General features: G+C 34.6%; 1 protein-coding gene across 3 annotated transcripts in view; it reads left to right on the top strand.

Moving 5' to 3' along the window:
* The first annotated feature begins 436 nt into the window (after positions 1 to 436).
* Positions 437 to 15,617, top strand: part of LOC117783319 (phospholipase D2) — a 17,106-nt gene continuing 1,925 nt past the window's right edge. The window contains exons 1-6 of one of the 3 annotated variants that reach the window (XM_034620684.1): positions 3,418 to 3,562; positions 4,641 to 4,933; positions 10,307 to 10,910; positions 11,718 to 12,213; positions 13,048 to 13,824; positions 14,586 to 15,617. The exon at positions 14,586 to 15,617 is cut by the window's right edge and continues 272 nt beyond it. In XM_034620684.1, coding sequence (XP_034476575.1) covers positions 4,783 to 4,933; positions 10,307 to 10,910; positions 11,718 to 12,213; positions 13,048 to 13,824; positions 14,586 to 15,617 — 3,060 coding nt within the window. In that variant the 5' untranslated portion in view covers positions 3,418 to 3,562; positions 4,641 to 4,782. Of the gene's footprint in view, positions 1,042 to 3,417; positions 3,617 to 4,640; positions 4,934 to 10,306; positions 10,911 to 11,717; positions 12,214 to 13,047; positions 13,825 to 14,585 lie in introns of those variants that run through there. The other 2 variants (XM_034620683.1, XM_034620685.1) reach the window with 2 other exon arrangements.

Genomic DNA, 15,617 nt, shown 5'->3' with positions numbered 1-15,617 from the left:
GTGGCCCTCATTGTTTATTTATATATATACCTTCCTTGATTCTAGATATTTTTAGATACAAATGGTCTTTTTGCTGGGTCATTATAAGTTTATTTTGAAACTTAGCATAAATATAAAACTGTTGTTCACAAAAAAAATGTATTTCAGCTGGTATCCAAGCTTTATACCACTGTGTCATCAATCAGCTGTTTGATCGCCATTGCACTCGTTTCATTTCCAGTCAAAAGCTCTTGTTGAAGCGACGCTCGTTGTCGTTGGTTGAATTCTGGCACTAATAATTCAAAGCTTGAATTAAAAATAGAACCGTGTAATAAATACTTAATTAAGCAAGAAAATATTCTGTAATGATTAATGAAATTTAAAATCGTTGATGAAATGCAAACAGAAGAGAGGGAGACAGAAGACGCGATCAGTTCGTGCAATATGCCTTTGCAGTGCCTTCCAGTGCTCAATTCCAGTTTTCCAGCAGCGGCAGCGGCAGTAGCAGATATCAGTCGGCTTGTTGTTTGTTCAGTTATAAATCTGACGGCGACGGCTGCGGTGGCAGCAGCGGCGACTGCGCTCTTCAAAGCAAAGTAAATGAAAGAAAAAATAGCAACAAGTTTTCAAGTTGTGCTGTGAAAGTTCAAAATCCTCCAATAACAACAACAGCGCGTCCGCGTGTATCTCACTCTGTTGGTGTTTTTGTGTCTCTCTGTTTGTGTGTGTGTGTGTGTGTGTGTGTATGTGTTGGTGTGGCGTCTAAACGAAGTCTGAAATTGATTTTCATGTATTTCGTGATAATTTGGCGCCTTCGGCAGTTTGCCCCAAATTGAATCGCACTTGCCAGCAATTTTGGAATAATATTTAATTGAAGAGCTAGACTCATAAAACGCACACATACATACAAATGTATCTTTTGTGCATGTGTATGTTTGCTTCAGTTGTTTTTGTAAGTGCCACATGAATCATAAAAATACAAAAAAGATGCAAAGTTAACCAAAAGTCAATAAAAATAAGCTAAAAAGAAGGCCAAGCAACAACTGATTTTAACTGCCTTACGTAAGTAACTCTATTTAAATTTACTTTATTTAAAACATATTTTTATTTGCGCGGGTGGCTTAAGAAGTTCTTTATACATAATATTTTCTGTTCATTGCTGTGTTTTTCAACATTTTACTCTCTCATTGCTGTTAATGAAACTTAATTAAAAAATCTATTTTTCACATGAATTTTTAATTTATTTATTAATATTTTTTTTGCATATTGTTCAATTAGTTTAATTTAACACAAAAAATAAACAGAATGGTGAGTACAACTTGGCCGATAAGAGCATATTATTCTTATCGCAAATCAGTATTTTTCATTCGTTTGCAAAGATTACGAGAGCAATTGTGTATTACGTACATATTAATGATAAAGAAACACTTCAATCGATTGATTAAATTAATTTTTGCAACACTTTATTTAACTGAAAGGTACTTGACCTATGTAAAATTGGATTTTTCAGCACATTATTGTTTAATAAATATACATACACACTTGTATTTGCATCTATTTATTAATAGTTGTCAAATGTCCAAATATATATTTTAATAGCTTTTCGGTGTAGTGCACAATATTTATTTATTGTTAGTTAAAAATATCTATAAATATAAGATAATTCAAGTATCAATCAGGTTTTCTAGATAGATGAACTTTTGCTAGAGATGTCAAAACAAAGTTCAGTCGGGAACACATTGAATACAAAGCTATGGTTAAATACAATTACAGATATAACAATGGGGTAACTCAGTGCATTATTATCTTATCTATACTTTGAAATATATTTGTATATGTATAATTTTATTAGTAAACATTTGATCAACTTTTAAAATTGATGTGCACGGAGTGTAACTGGATAAACCTTAATTTTCATTGCAAAACTTGCAGACGGACGTTGATATTATTATATATGATTAAAAATTATAGCATTTTTATTCAGAATAAAATCGGCATACAAATATATTAAGTTTTCACAAAATTATGACAGTTTACGAAAAATCATAAAGGGAAAAGTACGGAAAAAGTGGACAGTGCCGACCAAAAAATTAAATTTTCTAAGTACATAAAATTTAAATGCAGAATCAATTTTAAGGCCAAATCATGATCAATATGGCATTCTGCATTGAAATCGATCAAGTTTTGAGAAAGTAATGAGAGTTCAAAGTTTTGGAAATAATGTGAACGGGTTCGTATTAAAATGATTGATAATGGTCAGCTTATAGTCGAAAAAAATTTGAATTTTCTACACTAAGAAAATTTAAATGCATCATCAATTTGGAGGCCAAATTATGTGCAAACTGATATTTCGCAAAGTTATGACAGCTTGAAATATATGAAAATGTGTCAAAGGGAACTGGAACCGTAATAGAACTTTTTAACGAAATAGTTATTTCGGGACGTACCGGAACCGATATTTGTTTTGGTTGAATTTTCTGCTTAAAATTAATAGTTTTCTCACAAAACTAAGTTTTGTTTATCTGTGTATAGAACTCGTATTTGTTCGAGTATTATTTATATTTTTTTGCTGGGTGTGTCGCGTAAGCATTCAACTCAAACTGAATTATTTATGCTTTATTTTTATGATCGAGTTTTGTTACTTTGCGACATTTGCAGTGACAAAATGTTAATGTTTTTGTAATCTTATCTGAAAATGTAATTATAATTAGCTTTTCGCACCTCATTGGGAACGCACAGCACTAAATTGTTATACTCGGTGTAAGATTAAATATGAATAACGAGTGGTGATTACTGCAATTGGGCTGGCTTTATTTCTTATCAGCAGCAGATTAGATAAAGACAGACTGTATATAGATATACATTGATCCTGATGAGTCATCTAAAAGTGAAATTATCCTGAAACAAATTGAGAAAGTCAACAGAACTTTTGACCTTTGCAGACATTGTTCAGCTTTTAAAATTTAAAAGCTTTTTAAAGGTGTTTATATTCCTCTAAACTTCTCTCGCTCACTCTCTTTGTCTCTTTGCCTCTCACAAGAAGCACAGATAAACTTGTTTCAGCTGCTCTCTGTTAATACGACCTTGTTTGTATTCAACCCAAATGAGCGGGTTGTTAGTTTACCTGACCGACATACCGTGTATACTTAATAATATTCAAATTGCATTGGAACCCCTCGCACTTCTAACACCCCGCACTCCAAATGAGCTAAAGCTTTAACAGCTGTTTAACTGTTTTGCGTTCTTGTTGTTGTTGTTGGTATCTCTCTGTTTGTCTGCAAGCAACTCCGCAGTCTTTGCTCTTCCAAATCGTGCGCTCTCTTTGTTTAATGTGAGAGCAGACAAGCTCGCTCTACCGATAAACGTTAACGTTAACCGTTTCGCGTGGCTTCTTTGGAGACACCAAGTGAAAAAAGCTCTCGACATTTGTGTCGAAGTTTAGTTACTATTATTAAGTAAAGTGACGGCAACGTTGGCGCAACACGTTTTTGGCTACGCGCTCGCGTTTGCGTTCGCAACTCATTACCGATCGTTGTGGGGGCTCGCGTTGTGTTAGTGTGAGTGTGTGTGTGAGTGAGTCAGTGTGAGTGTGTGTGGTGTCTTCATTTCTGCGCATTGTGTTGCCGTTGTCACACAGGTAGAAAGAGCCAAGAAAAGCAAAACGAGAACAGCGACAGCGGCGTGGCAGCTTTTTAATGCGACTGCGACTGCGCGCTAAATTCTCTCGCATTAAATTTCAACGGCTTCTTACAAAAAAAATTATTAAATATAAAACACAAGCAAGCTGTGACTTCCGTTAGTCGTTGGCAAAACGTAAACAATGAGAATGTATTATTATTATTATTATTGTTGTTTTTGTTATTATTAAGATGTGCATTATCACACGGCGAAATGCAGAAATGCAGACGTGTCTTTGCCGAGTTAACGGAACTGTGATGAGATGCGTGCTATTATCTCAAAAGATACAAAAAACATGACAAAGATACAAATTCGTTTATTTTCTTTTATTATATGTATCACAGTGTAAAATGCTTGGCAACAACAACTAGAGTACAAGTGTAATACAATTTACATTGTGAATTTCAAAATTTTCTTTTGTGCCAAAAAAATTATTGTTAATTGTTGCGCAAACTTTATGAGCTGCACGTGTGTGAGTGTGAGTGTGGTGTATGTGTCCGTGTGTGTCTAAATCAACAACAAAATAATAATGAAAATACTTTTACACATAAGACTTTTGTTTGCCTTTCATATTATTAAACAAAAATGTAATTTTAATGTATAAACCAAATAATAACTAATTAATATTTTTAATAAAAGAAAAATGAGACAAAAATTTATTCACATACTAAAATCAATGACGAAATTGTAAATATATCAATTCAAATGAACTGCAAATAATTAATAAAATGATGCAAGCAAGTGTTAAAATTATGTTTTTTCGTTACGATTAAAATCAGAACGTGACTATGCAATTAATAATAATAATAATTGTTTAAAAAACATATACGCAATGTTTTATGAGTAATACAAAATTACGATAGCCGTGAGCCAATTCTTCCGACACTGCAATCAGTTATTGACTCGGTTAATAAACAAATGAAAAAAAAAAATATAAATAAAAATAAAAATATTCAAGTATATATTTTGTTTTGTTTAATTAGCTACTGTAATGCGAACAGTCGAGACAAAAACAACAACCATAAAAATGAATATCTGTCAATATCAACAAAGAAACACCAAAAAGTCGCATACCAAAAATACCAAATATATAAATAAACATCGCAAAAGCAACAACAGCTAAAAATGTCCCAACCAAATGTCCCAATTAATATCCCTGCCAACAATGAGACGCAGCAGCTGCAGGACGCGTCGAACGCGACGCTGGCGTCAAATCTGCAGCAATTTCAAGTGCGACGTCATCGTCGCAGCATTTCACAGCTGATGGCCAGCATGGGTAATAACCGATTTAACCCTAACCCCACCAACTCTCACTCTCTTAACCCAACTGCTGTTTATTTTTTTTTTTTTCGTTTTGACTACATTTCTCATTGTCTCAGTTGTATCTCAATAGTATCTCGTGTTGGGTTAGATCATTACCAATTCTCTAGTCCAAGGAGCGTTTTTTTACGGCGCATGCGTCATGCAAAGAATAATGTTAGACCAGTTTTATTTATACCCTCTGCAAAAAGAACGCGGGGTATTGTAGACAGCAGCAAAATTTTCTATATACTTTATAAAGTATTGTGTATAATAAATTTCCGAGCAGCAATTTTTGAAAACCTGACTTTATTTTAGAGCGTATATTTTAGTCGAACACTATAAAGAACAGCAATCTTGTTTATTTAAGCGTCTTTTGGGCTCTTGTTTAATTTCTAGATTTTTTTACTGTTTACAGCCGGTTTGTTTAGCCGGTTTGCCTGAGAAAGTGAAAAAGAATTTGACTCTAAATGGCACTTGTTCAACATTTTTTGTGGGCGATTGAAAGATTTCAGTTAAATAAAATTCATCAAATAAATCAATTTTACTTGCACTATTAAAAAGTTAAGATTATGAAGCAAATTCCACTAGAAATATTGGCCAATAATCTACAACTCGTAAATACCTGTTATATTAACCAAATTATACTATATCTGATTTAGAAACTCAACAAGTCTTAATTGTGTCGATATCAGCCTGATTTTTTATAAAAAATCTAAACCTAACTAAGAGAGAAGTGAAAGAGAAGTTCAATTACAGTTGTGTTGTTTTATTTCAATCGAAAAGAAAACAGAACGCAATTAAAATCTTATCTTATATGATTTTCACTTATCAATGATTAAAATTTTGAATAGAAAATGCTGATAAGCTATATTTTTAGAACATTACCAAGAGAACCAACGCGACTATAACTAAATAAAGAAAAAACGTGTGAAAATGTGACTCAACTGAAAGAAGAAGTATTACTTAAAATGTTCAGGCAAAATAATTAAAAATAATATTCATAATAAAACAGAACAAACATTTAGCAAAAAGCAACTGTTGTCAACAATTAGAATTTAGTGTAAACAATTTTACGACATTTATGCGAAAACCACTTGAGAATTATAATCGGAAATGGAGTTACTTGGAAAGTGTTACTGAATTAAGATTCCCTGTTTCATAAATTGTGAAGTGTTTTTTGAATACATTTAATTAAATCTACAACAACAGCTTTTAACACGTATTTTTCAGATATAGAATCTTTTTAACTATCGTTATTACTATCGCTAACGCTGGGAATATTATTATATTTTTAATTTTCAAATAAATATGCTATTTATATTATCAAAATTATTAAGAATATTCTAACTATAACTTTATCTATAAACGACATATGTATTTAAGCGATAGTACTATCGATAGTCCCGGCAATTGCATTATTGGCAGTAACGTTAGACAAATACAAACTTCCGACTTGTTTTATGGCCAATTTACAATGTAAACATTGTGGCCCAGTGCAATAGGTATGAGTATGTGTATTCACATTTCTGATAATTATATAACCCTGGAATTTGGTCGCTGCTTTCGCTTCACGTGTCCGAGGCACTTTGCGTGTTACTTTGCCGGAGACTCTTTACCCCGTGGAGTTTTTAGAGGCCCAACTTCGGCTAACGGCACCATTAGCTAATTATTCATAACGCCCCAAAGTCCAATTCAAAATTCATGGCACGTTATTGGTGTTTGGCTGATGATTTTCAATTTGTTGCACACAGGAAGTTTCGATTTCTTTTGGCCCATTGTGTGGGTCACAGATTGCAGAACGGGTTGAAAGACCTTTCTGGGTGCACAAATTTCCACAAAGACAGCGAAAAAAAACCTTAAAAAAGAATATATATATCATTTTTTTTTATGTTATATTTTGTTGCACAGCAAAGTAAAGAAATAATGTCAATTTTAAGCGTTTTTGTGAGTCAGGGAATCGAAATTAAATTCCCCTTTGTACTCGTGTTACGTATTTTTACCTGAAAACCTTTAGCGTTTTATTCCCGACCACAATTTTTATGTAGGTTCCTTATGGTTTTATTTTTATCAAACAATTTACTTGGTAATTGTTTGCTTTTTTCATTGTAGTTATTATTGTAGGTGATAATTTTGATTGTCGACTTGCCGCATTACCTCTTCCTCTTTCTTTCATTGTGTTTTACCTCCATTTTTTTTTTTTTTGCCACTTTTGTGTTTTCATTCTTATCGTGTCACAGGGAACACTCGAAATGGTCTCTGCGTGCCTAAGCAATTGATACTAACACTTTAAAGACCTCAATTCTCGGTCTGAGACTCTGTCTACATTCTACAATACTGTTATCGAATGTGTGAATTAATTTGGCAACTGTTTAAATGCAACGAAAGCAAACAAATATTTAAACATTTATTTGGCTGATAGCTAATATATAAATATTTATTAAGTTGATCAATTGACTTTGTAACCATATCTATAGTAAATAGAAGGTTTAATTTTACTTTTAATTTTTATAACATTAACAATACGGAATTAAATTATGATTACATATCAGGTTTTCTTGTTTCTTATTTGTAAATTAAATGTTAAATAATAAACTTTGACTTAAAATATATAAATAAATAATATATGTTATATTTTGTGTAGTCTTATGTATTCTAGCTTTATTCTCTAGTGAAAGAAACTTCCCCTAAAAACCGTTTTGTTTGCAAAAAATAGTTTGCGATCATTGAACCTGAATATAACTAATTGGAGATAATAAGTTCTCAAGTGGCATTTAATGACTTAAAACTTGACATAAGGAACTTCAGGAATAAAATTTGTTTTTATATTTCATTTTATACGGAAAAGTAGCATTTAGTACAAGTAAAAAACATTTTAAACTAAAGAACGACTCATCTCATTTTTGTACTCTTGTTTTGACTGCATAAATGTTACGCAAAAGCCTTAAAATTGATAATAATCTGAGTGCCTGGTCACGTGATCCCCATTAAACTTGACAATCTTACAAGATATTTTATGGCATTTGCTGTCCCCAAATGATGACCAATGCCAGACGAGAGCCTCTACATAACTGGCACACTTAAAATAAGATTTACAAGTTCAATTTTGTTTTTTTTTTATTATTATTTTTTTATATCTGACGAACTTGACATAGGAACCCTAAAAGCAACCTTGTGTTTATTTTGAGCTACGTAATCTTCTTTCGTAGACCAAAAGCAAGACAATATTCTACTGATAAGAAATTTGGTTAACGTCAGACATCATATGACTAATATTTTGCATGGGTATCCTAGGGAATGGGTAATATGATAATTTGTTATTATTATTATTTTATTGTTATACTACGTTTCTAATAAAAATAAATCTTAGGGCTTAATTAGGTTATATTATGTTTTGTAAAAAATAGTTAAAAGTGGTTAAATATGTTGGAAATTTAAGAATTGCTATTTTTTGAATGAATGTTTGAAGCTGATCGATGTTGGTATGTTAAGTTATTGATTTAAACCGAATCGTTATGCATACAGAAACATAAAAATAAAATCAGGAAATAATCGTAATTCGATTAAATTTCTCACTGTGTATTATTGCCCTTTCCAATTGCTCCATAATTCTATTTAGCTCTTATCAAAACTATAATATTGATACTAGTTATATTTTATTTATGTGAGCCATAAGTCGACGTCTGGTGCCTTGTTTATCATTTGGACTAATAGATTTCATCGCCCTGTAGTAGTTCCACTGTCAACAGGTTATAGAGGAAAATACGTACTGATATCGAATATTATCTCTAGCCCATATATAAATCATAATTTAGTCAAGTGCTTTGATTAGCGCCTAATAACAGGTGTCCTCTCTGTGTAGAAACCATCCATCACAAACTGTTTATATAATACATATGTATGCAAAATATATATTATCTATATATCTTAGATTTCGACAGTCTTATCGATAAACGAAAAATTCATATTTTTGCGTGATTTGTTATTTTTTGAAATGCTTTATCATCATTTTAGTCTTAAGCTTTAACAAAAATAATGTTCAACTTTATAACGAGTAATTAGGCAACTGTTAAAAGACGCTTATAGGCATGGTTTCACATAGGTTTCACATAGGCATGGTTTCACAATTCCCATACATCATTTTGCCGTATTTCTTTACGGCAATTCTACCTTTGCGCAGCAGTAATACTTTGATGAAAATAAAGCATTTTTATCATGGTCTATCACTAGACCCAACTTTATCAGCTTGAAATTTATTGCACTCCTTCTTTTAAGTGGTTCCAACATACGGGCGACAAAACCTTGAAATTTTCTGCTTGTCTGATAAAATAAAGTCGATCCAAATGCATTCCCTAGCATAATTCACATTTGGAGACGTCATATACTTCTATATGCGGTATATAATTGTAGCCTTCGGCATTGACTTTGATATTTATATGACGTACGTTATAAAATTTTTGAATTAAGAACTAAAATTTATGTCGGACCCATGAAACGTAATGCAAGCATAAAAATTATTGGGAAATAAAGTTCTGAAACATTTTTTCATGATAAAAATATATGGGAATGAAATTTTAATTGTTTTATTATTTGATGAGGCTTATATGTTTTTTGTAGAAAAATATGAAGTGCACTGAAACATATAGTAGATTAGATTTTGATAAGCGAAATAACGATACTAAATTTCCAATATTTTCTTTCCACTTCTATTTAATTGTATAACCTGTCAAGTCTTGTAAAATGTTAAGAACTCTTTAAATACTTATCATTGTACTTAAATTAAACGACATTGCAGTTAAAATATAAACCCTTGTCAAATAAACATTTATCAGCAGTATAAAAAACACACACAACTTTTCAAATGAGTCCAACATCTAGAGCAATAGATACACCCCTACAAAGAATAGTGCTATTACTACTATACCATATGTACTATTTACATGTACTTGAAAAATGCAGCAAACTCAATTTTAGCTAATTAAAAGTGCGCTTGTTGTGACTATACGAACCAAAACCACTCTGAATAGTCGAGTAAATAATAGATAACACTGAAATATGCGATCTGAAGTAGGTCGGTTTCTGTACCGAGTTGCGACTATATTACAACCACAAAATTCGTTTAGAACAAAGTGTGTAAAAGTGTCCACCATAGTGATATTTCAAACTAAAGATAATAGAATTATTCAACTAGGAAACTCAAGCATTTAAACAAATTGTGTGGCATATTTTATCCTATCTTCCATTATAAAGATTAATTCTTACAACTTAATCTTTTTTTAAAGTCTCCGATTTCCTCCAAACATTAACATTAACATTTATTTTTATCTTCTCCTTCATTTTTCTCTTTTAGCTGAATATCCTGCGGATGATGCCTATAGACCCACACATTATGCCGGCTATATAAATCGTGGCTATGATGATTTAGATAGTTCCTACCTCTTTGCACAATACGAGGCCATGACGGAAGCTAGAAATGCAGCGGCCCTGCCGCCTTATACTCTTGATCCCGATCATAATCATGTGGACGCGAATGATGATGATGATGATGATGAGAACCTCAATGATGATGAAGTGTTCAAGGATTGTGCTGATGATGCCACTCCCGATGATACTGAGACAATGAATCACAATCGCTGCCTGCCCGATTTTCAGTTCTCAATGGTCGATTCGGAATACGATGAGACGCTGGCGTTTCCCGATTCCGTTACCATATTGTCCACATTGGGCGATAAACCTGTGCTGGTCGAGCGCAAAGAGACCGACGATGATGATGAGGATTACGATGATGAGAACAGCGTGCTGATGCGTCAGGAGATACCCTTTACCAGCATCTATGGGCCCAGTGTGAAGTTCAACTCGTTTCAGCGCAAGGTCTTCATACCGGGACGTGAAATCCACGTACGTATTGTGGATACGGAACGTAGCGTCACAACGCATCTGCTCAATCCGAATTTGTGAGTAGTCCCAGATTTTTCTAGTGATTATTTAAGTTTAAAGCATACACCGTAAAGAGATTATAATTTTCAAGGCTGCAAACCTTCAAAATTTTGTTAAAGGTTCGGTTCGGCGGTTCCAACCATAGAGCAAGACATAGGTTCGATTCGCGAATTGGTTTATATACCCCCTGAACCCAAGGTTTGGGTTCGAACTTTGGTTCAATTTCATACAACAAATATTTGTATTGTTATACATTTTTCTCTACATTTTGAACTTATTTAATTTTTTTTTTTAAGAAATAAAATTTTGGTAATAATTTAAATTTATTTGAAAATTTAAATATGACTTACTTTAATTCGAAGTCTCAAATAATTGAGTAATATTAAAAAACTATCAAATTTATGTAATTATTTTTTTTTCTAGCCGAACCCTTTATTTTAGAAAGCGGTTCGGCTTAGGTTCAGGTTTGCAAAGTAAATAATTTGAAGGGTTCGGTTCATGATCCGGTTCAGGCTGCTTAAGAACCCGAACTGAACCGGTTTTACGAGGTTCTTCTAAGAACCGGTTTGCAGCCTTGATAATTTTTTAATTATAAATCATAAGTTTAAAAAGTTGTGTTGATTTTTATCAAAAACTAAAATAAGCAACTCTTATTTTTGTAAATAAGTACAAAAATAATGAACTAATTTAAATGTGTATTTAAAAATCATACATATCTCGAAATTAAAATTTTTATTTATAATTTTATAACAAAAATAATTTTTACCCATCTAGATAATTTCTGTCACATTTGTTTTATTTAAACTCAATTCTCTTTTTTGCAGGTATACAATTGAGCTTACACATGGCACCTTCAAGTGGACGATCAAGCGTCGCTATAAGCATTTTAATTCCCTACACCAGCAGCTAAGTTTCTTTCGCACCTCGTTGAATATTCCCTTCCCGAGTCGAGCGCATAAGGAGAAACGCACCACACTAAAAGCCGCAGCCAGTCAAATGGCTGATGAGTCCACCTTGAAGGATCTACCCGCCCATACCAAAGTCAAGCACTCGAGCACACCAACCAACAATAATAACAATGGATGTGCAACTGGCACTGTTGCCACCATTATGAGTCCTACACATAGTTCGATCTTGTCAAGCTTTACGCCCCGACGCAGTCAACGGAAGCGCAAGAAAAAGAAACGAAAACTTCCACGTTTTCCCAATCGCCCGGAGAGTTTAATCACGGTGGAACATCTTCCTGTGCGCATCCAGCAACTGGAGGATTATTTGTACAATCTGCTCAATATCAGTTTATATCGATATCATCATGAAACGGTAAGTGAACATAGGGATTTGAAATGAAATCAAGTTATCGAGGGGCTGAACTCAAGAAAGAGATAGGTTAACAGGTGTTTGGATAGGTAAATGATAAATATAGGATATAGTTCTAGAGAGACTAAAATAATATAAAAGGAAAAATTAAATGTATTGTGGTTTGCCTAAAAAGAATTTTAATTGGGGTACAGGAGTTCGATAATTTTTATTTTCTGATATACGAAAGATAAGATTTTATATATAACCTTTAAAACCTATAACCTTTATCTGATTTAAATGATTTGCAGAATGTATTTCCTGCAGATATCTGAATTTTTGTGAGTTTTATCTAGTACAATTATGTAAATTCTAAAAAATAATGTTAACTTAGATAACATAACTTTTTTTAAGTCAATTTTTTAAAGTATTAATAAATACCTAAGCCGTCTAAATTAACTGAGAGTTCTTTTAAGGATACCAAAATTATTTCGATCAATAGGTATTTTTTTTTCCATAACATTTCTTGATTTATTCCAATTTACTCCAATTAAATGCAATTATTTAAAGTATTAATAAATACCTAAGCCCTCTAAATTAACTGAGAGTTATTTTAAAGATACCAAGATAATATCGATCAATAGGTATTTTAGATTCCACAACATTTCTTAATTTATTCCTATTTACTCCAACTAAATGCAATTATTTAAAGTATTCAGAAACACCTAAGCCGTCCAAATTAACTGCGAGTTTTTTTTAAAGATACCAAGATAATATCGATCAATAGGTATTTTTTATTCCATAAAATTTCCTGATCTATTCCAATTTTAATGATATTTCAACTCTTTTCATTTTTAGCTAAATTTCGTGGAGGTTTCCAATGTCTCCTTTGTGTCCGGTCTGGGTATCAAGGGCAAGGAGGGTGTTATACTCAAGCGAACGGGTTCGACGCGACCTGGACAGGCTGGTTGCAATTTCTTTGGTTGCTTTCAACGCAATTGCTGTGTGCGTTGCAATTACTTTTGCTCGGATGTGGTATGTGGCACGTGGCGCAATCGATGGTTCTTTGTGAAGGAGACCTGCTTCGGCTATGTGCGACCCACAGATGGTAGCATTCGTGCTGTGATACTCTTTGACCAAGGCTTCGATGTCTCCACGGGCATCTATCAGACGGGAATGCGAAAGGGCCTGCAGGTCTTAACCAACAATCGGCACATTGTGCTCAAGTGTTGGACGCGTCGCAAGTGCAAGGAATGGATGCAGTACCTCAAGAATACCGCCCACACCTATGCCCGTGACTTTACCTGCCCCAATCCGCACATGTCCTATGCCCCAATGCGTGCCAACACTCAGGCCGTGTGGTACGTGGATGGGGCACAGTATATGGCCGCCGTTGCAGACGGCTTAGAGGCAGCTACCGAGGAGATCTACATCGCTGATTGGTGGCTAAGTCCCGAGATCTATATGAAGAGACCAGCTCTGGATGGCGACTACTGGCGGCTGGACAAGATTCTTCTGCGCAAGGCAACACAGGGTGTTAAAGTTTTTGTCCTCCTCTACAAGGAAGTTGAAATGGCCCTCGGCATCAACAGCTACTACAGCAAATCCACGCTGGCCAAGCATGAGAATATCAAGGTACACATTATCATAATGATCGGTTTCTTATTATACCTGTTACTTAAAAAATAAATAAAAGGGTATATTGTGTTCGTTGGAATGTATGTAACAGGGAGAAGGAGGCATCTCCGACCCCATAAAGTATATATATTCTTGATCAGCATCAACAGCCGAGTCGATATAGCCATGTCCGTCTATCTGTCTGTCCGTCTGTGTGAGCGCCTAGATCTCAGAGACCATAACAGATAGAGATACCAAATTTGACTCACAGATTTCTATAGATTCCACGCAGGTCAAGTTTGTTTTAAATTTTTGACACTCCCCCTTCCGCCCCTGCAAATCGCGAAAAACCGCCACACCCACAGTTTTTAAGCTAATACAGTTTTGTCTACAATATCACTTAACCGCAGCAAGATCGGACAAGTAGAACGGGAGTAATAGCTAACCAAAGTTATTAATAAAGTTATGATTTCAATAGAATCTCCTAAAAGTATGCAGAAGTTTTTATAAGGTCGTAATTTCTTTTAAGTACTGAGGTTTGAGGTATTGAGGTTTGGTACTATTATTAATTACTTTACTTCTGTTGTTATCTTACTATTTTTGTATTGTATGGATTCAACGCTTAATCTAATAAAAAAATAAACATATATATATATATATATATATTAAAATAAGTTCCCACTTGTTTTATATTGATTTTTGATCGATCGCTCCTACATTCAAGCTTTAAGATCAATTGGATTATTTCAATCAGCTCTAATGAATTTATTCCTTTGCAGGTCATGCGGCATCCGGATCATGCACGTGGTGGCATTTTGCTGTGGGCACACCACGAGAAGATTGTGGTTATAGATCAGGCTTATGCATTTATTGGTGGATTGGATCTGTGCTATGGTCGCTGGGATGATCGATCGCATCGTCTGACGGACCTGGGTAGCATTTCCACGGCCTCCGTTTCGGGCAGTGCACGTTGCACGCCCAGTGGATTCTTCAGCAAGGATGAGGAGGACTCGGCCTTTGGTTCAAGGAAATCCTCGCGGAATGCACACCACGAATCATCGGCTAAGGAGCGAACTACGTCTCCCCCGCCAGTTAGGGAGGAGCCCACCATGTCAGGAATGGAATTGCGGACTTTGAAACCCGGCGATCGTCTGTTGATTCCCGAGATGCTTTCGGCTGCCTCCACTGAGCTGGAGATGGAGCCTACACCACTCGAGGGCATGAAACTGAATACACCCGAATTGGAGCGAAAGAATATGCTCGATCGGTTGAAGAATAATGCCATGAAAGGGGCACGAATCGGCAAGGACTTTGTGCAACGTTTGACGACGAGTGAGGTGCAGGATACGACAACAGACAAGTGCAATGAGATGGGGGAGATTGAGGAGAATGTTGCAGGAGAAAGTGCAATAAATGAGACTGACCGTGTTTACAGCATTGCAACACATGAGGCAACTGCGGATGTGGCAATGAGTTCCACATCCGGAGCCATGAATGCCACAACGAGCACACAAATACTCAGTAGCGAGTTCTATGGACAGGCCAAATATTGGTTCGGCAAGGACTATTCCAATTTCATACTCAAGGATTGGATGAATCTGAATGCCCCTTTTGTGGACATTATCGATAGGACGACAACACCTCGCATGCCGTGGCATGATGTCGGCATTTGTGTGGTCGGTGCCTCCGCTCGGGATGTCGCTCGACATTTCATACAGCGTTGGAATGCCATGAAATTGGAGAAACTGAGAGATAATGTCCGCTTTCCGTATCTGATGCCCAAGAGCTATCATCAGATCCGTTTGAATGCC

This window comes from Drosophila innubila (assembly GCF_004354385.1).
Source record: "Drosophila innubila isolate TH190305 chromosome 2R unlocalized genomic scaffold, UK_Dinn_1.0 1_C_2R, whole genome shotgun sequence".
Lineage (NCBI taxonomy): Eukaryota > Metazoa > Arthropoda > Insecta > Diptera > Drosophilidae > Drosophila > Drosophila innubila.
The sequence above is the reverse complement of the archived record's forward strand: the minus strand, read 5'-3'. Positions and strand labels throughout refer to the sequence as shown.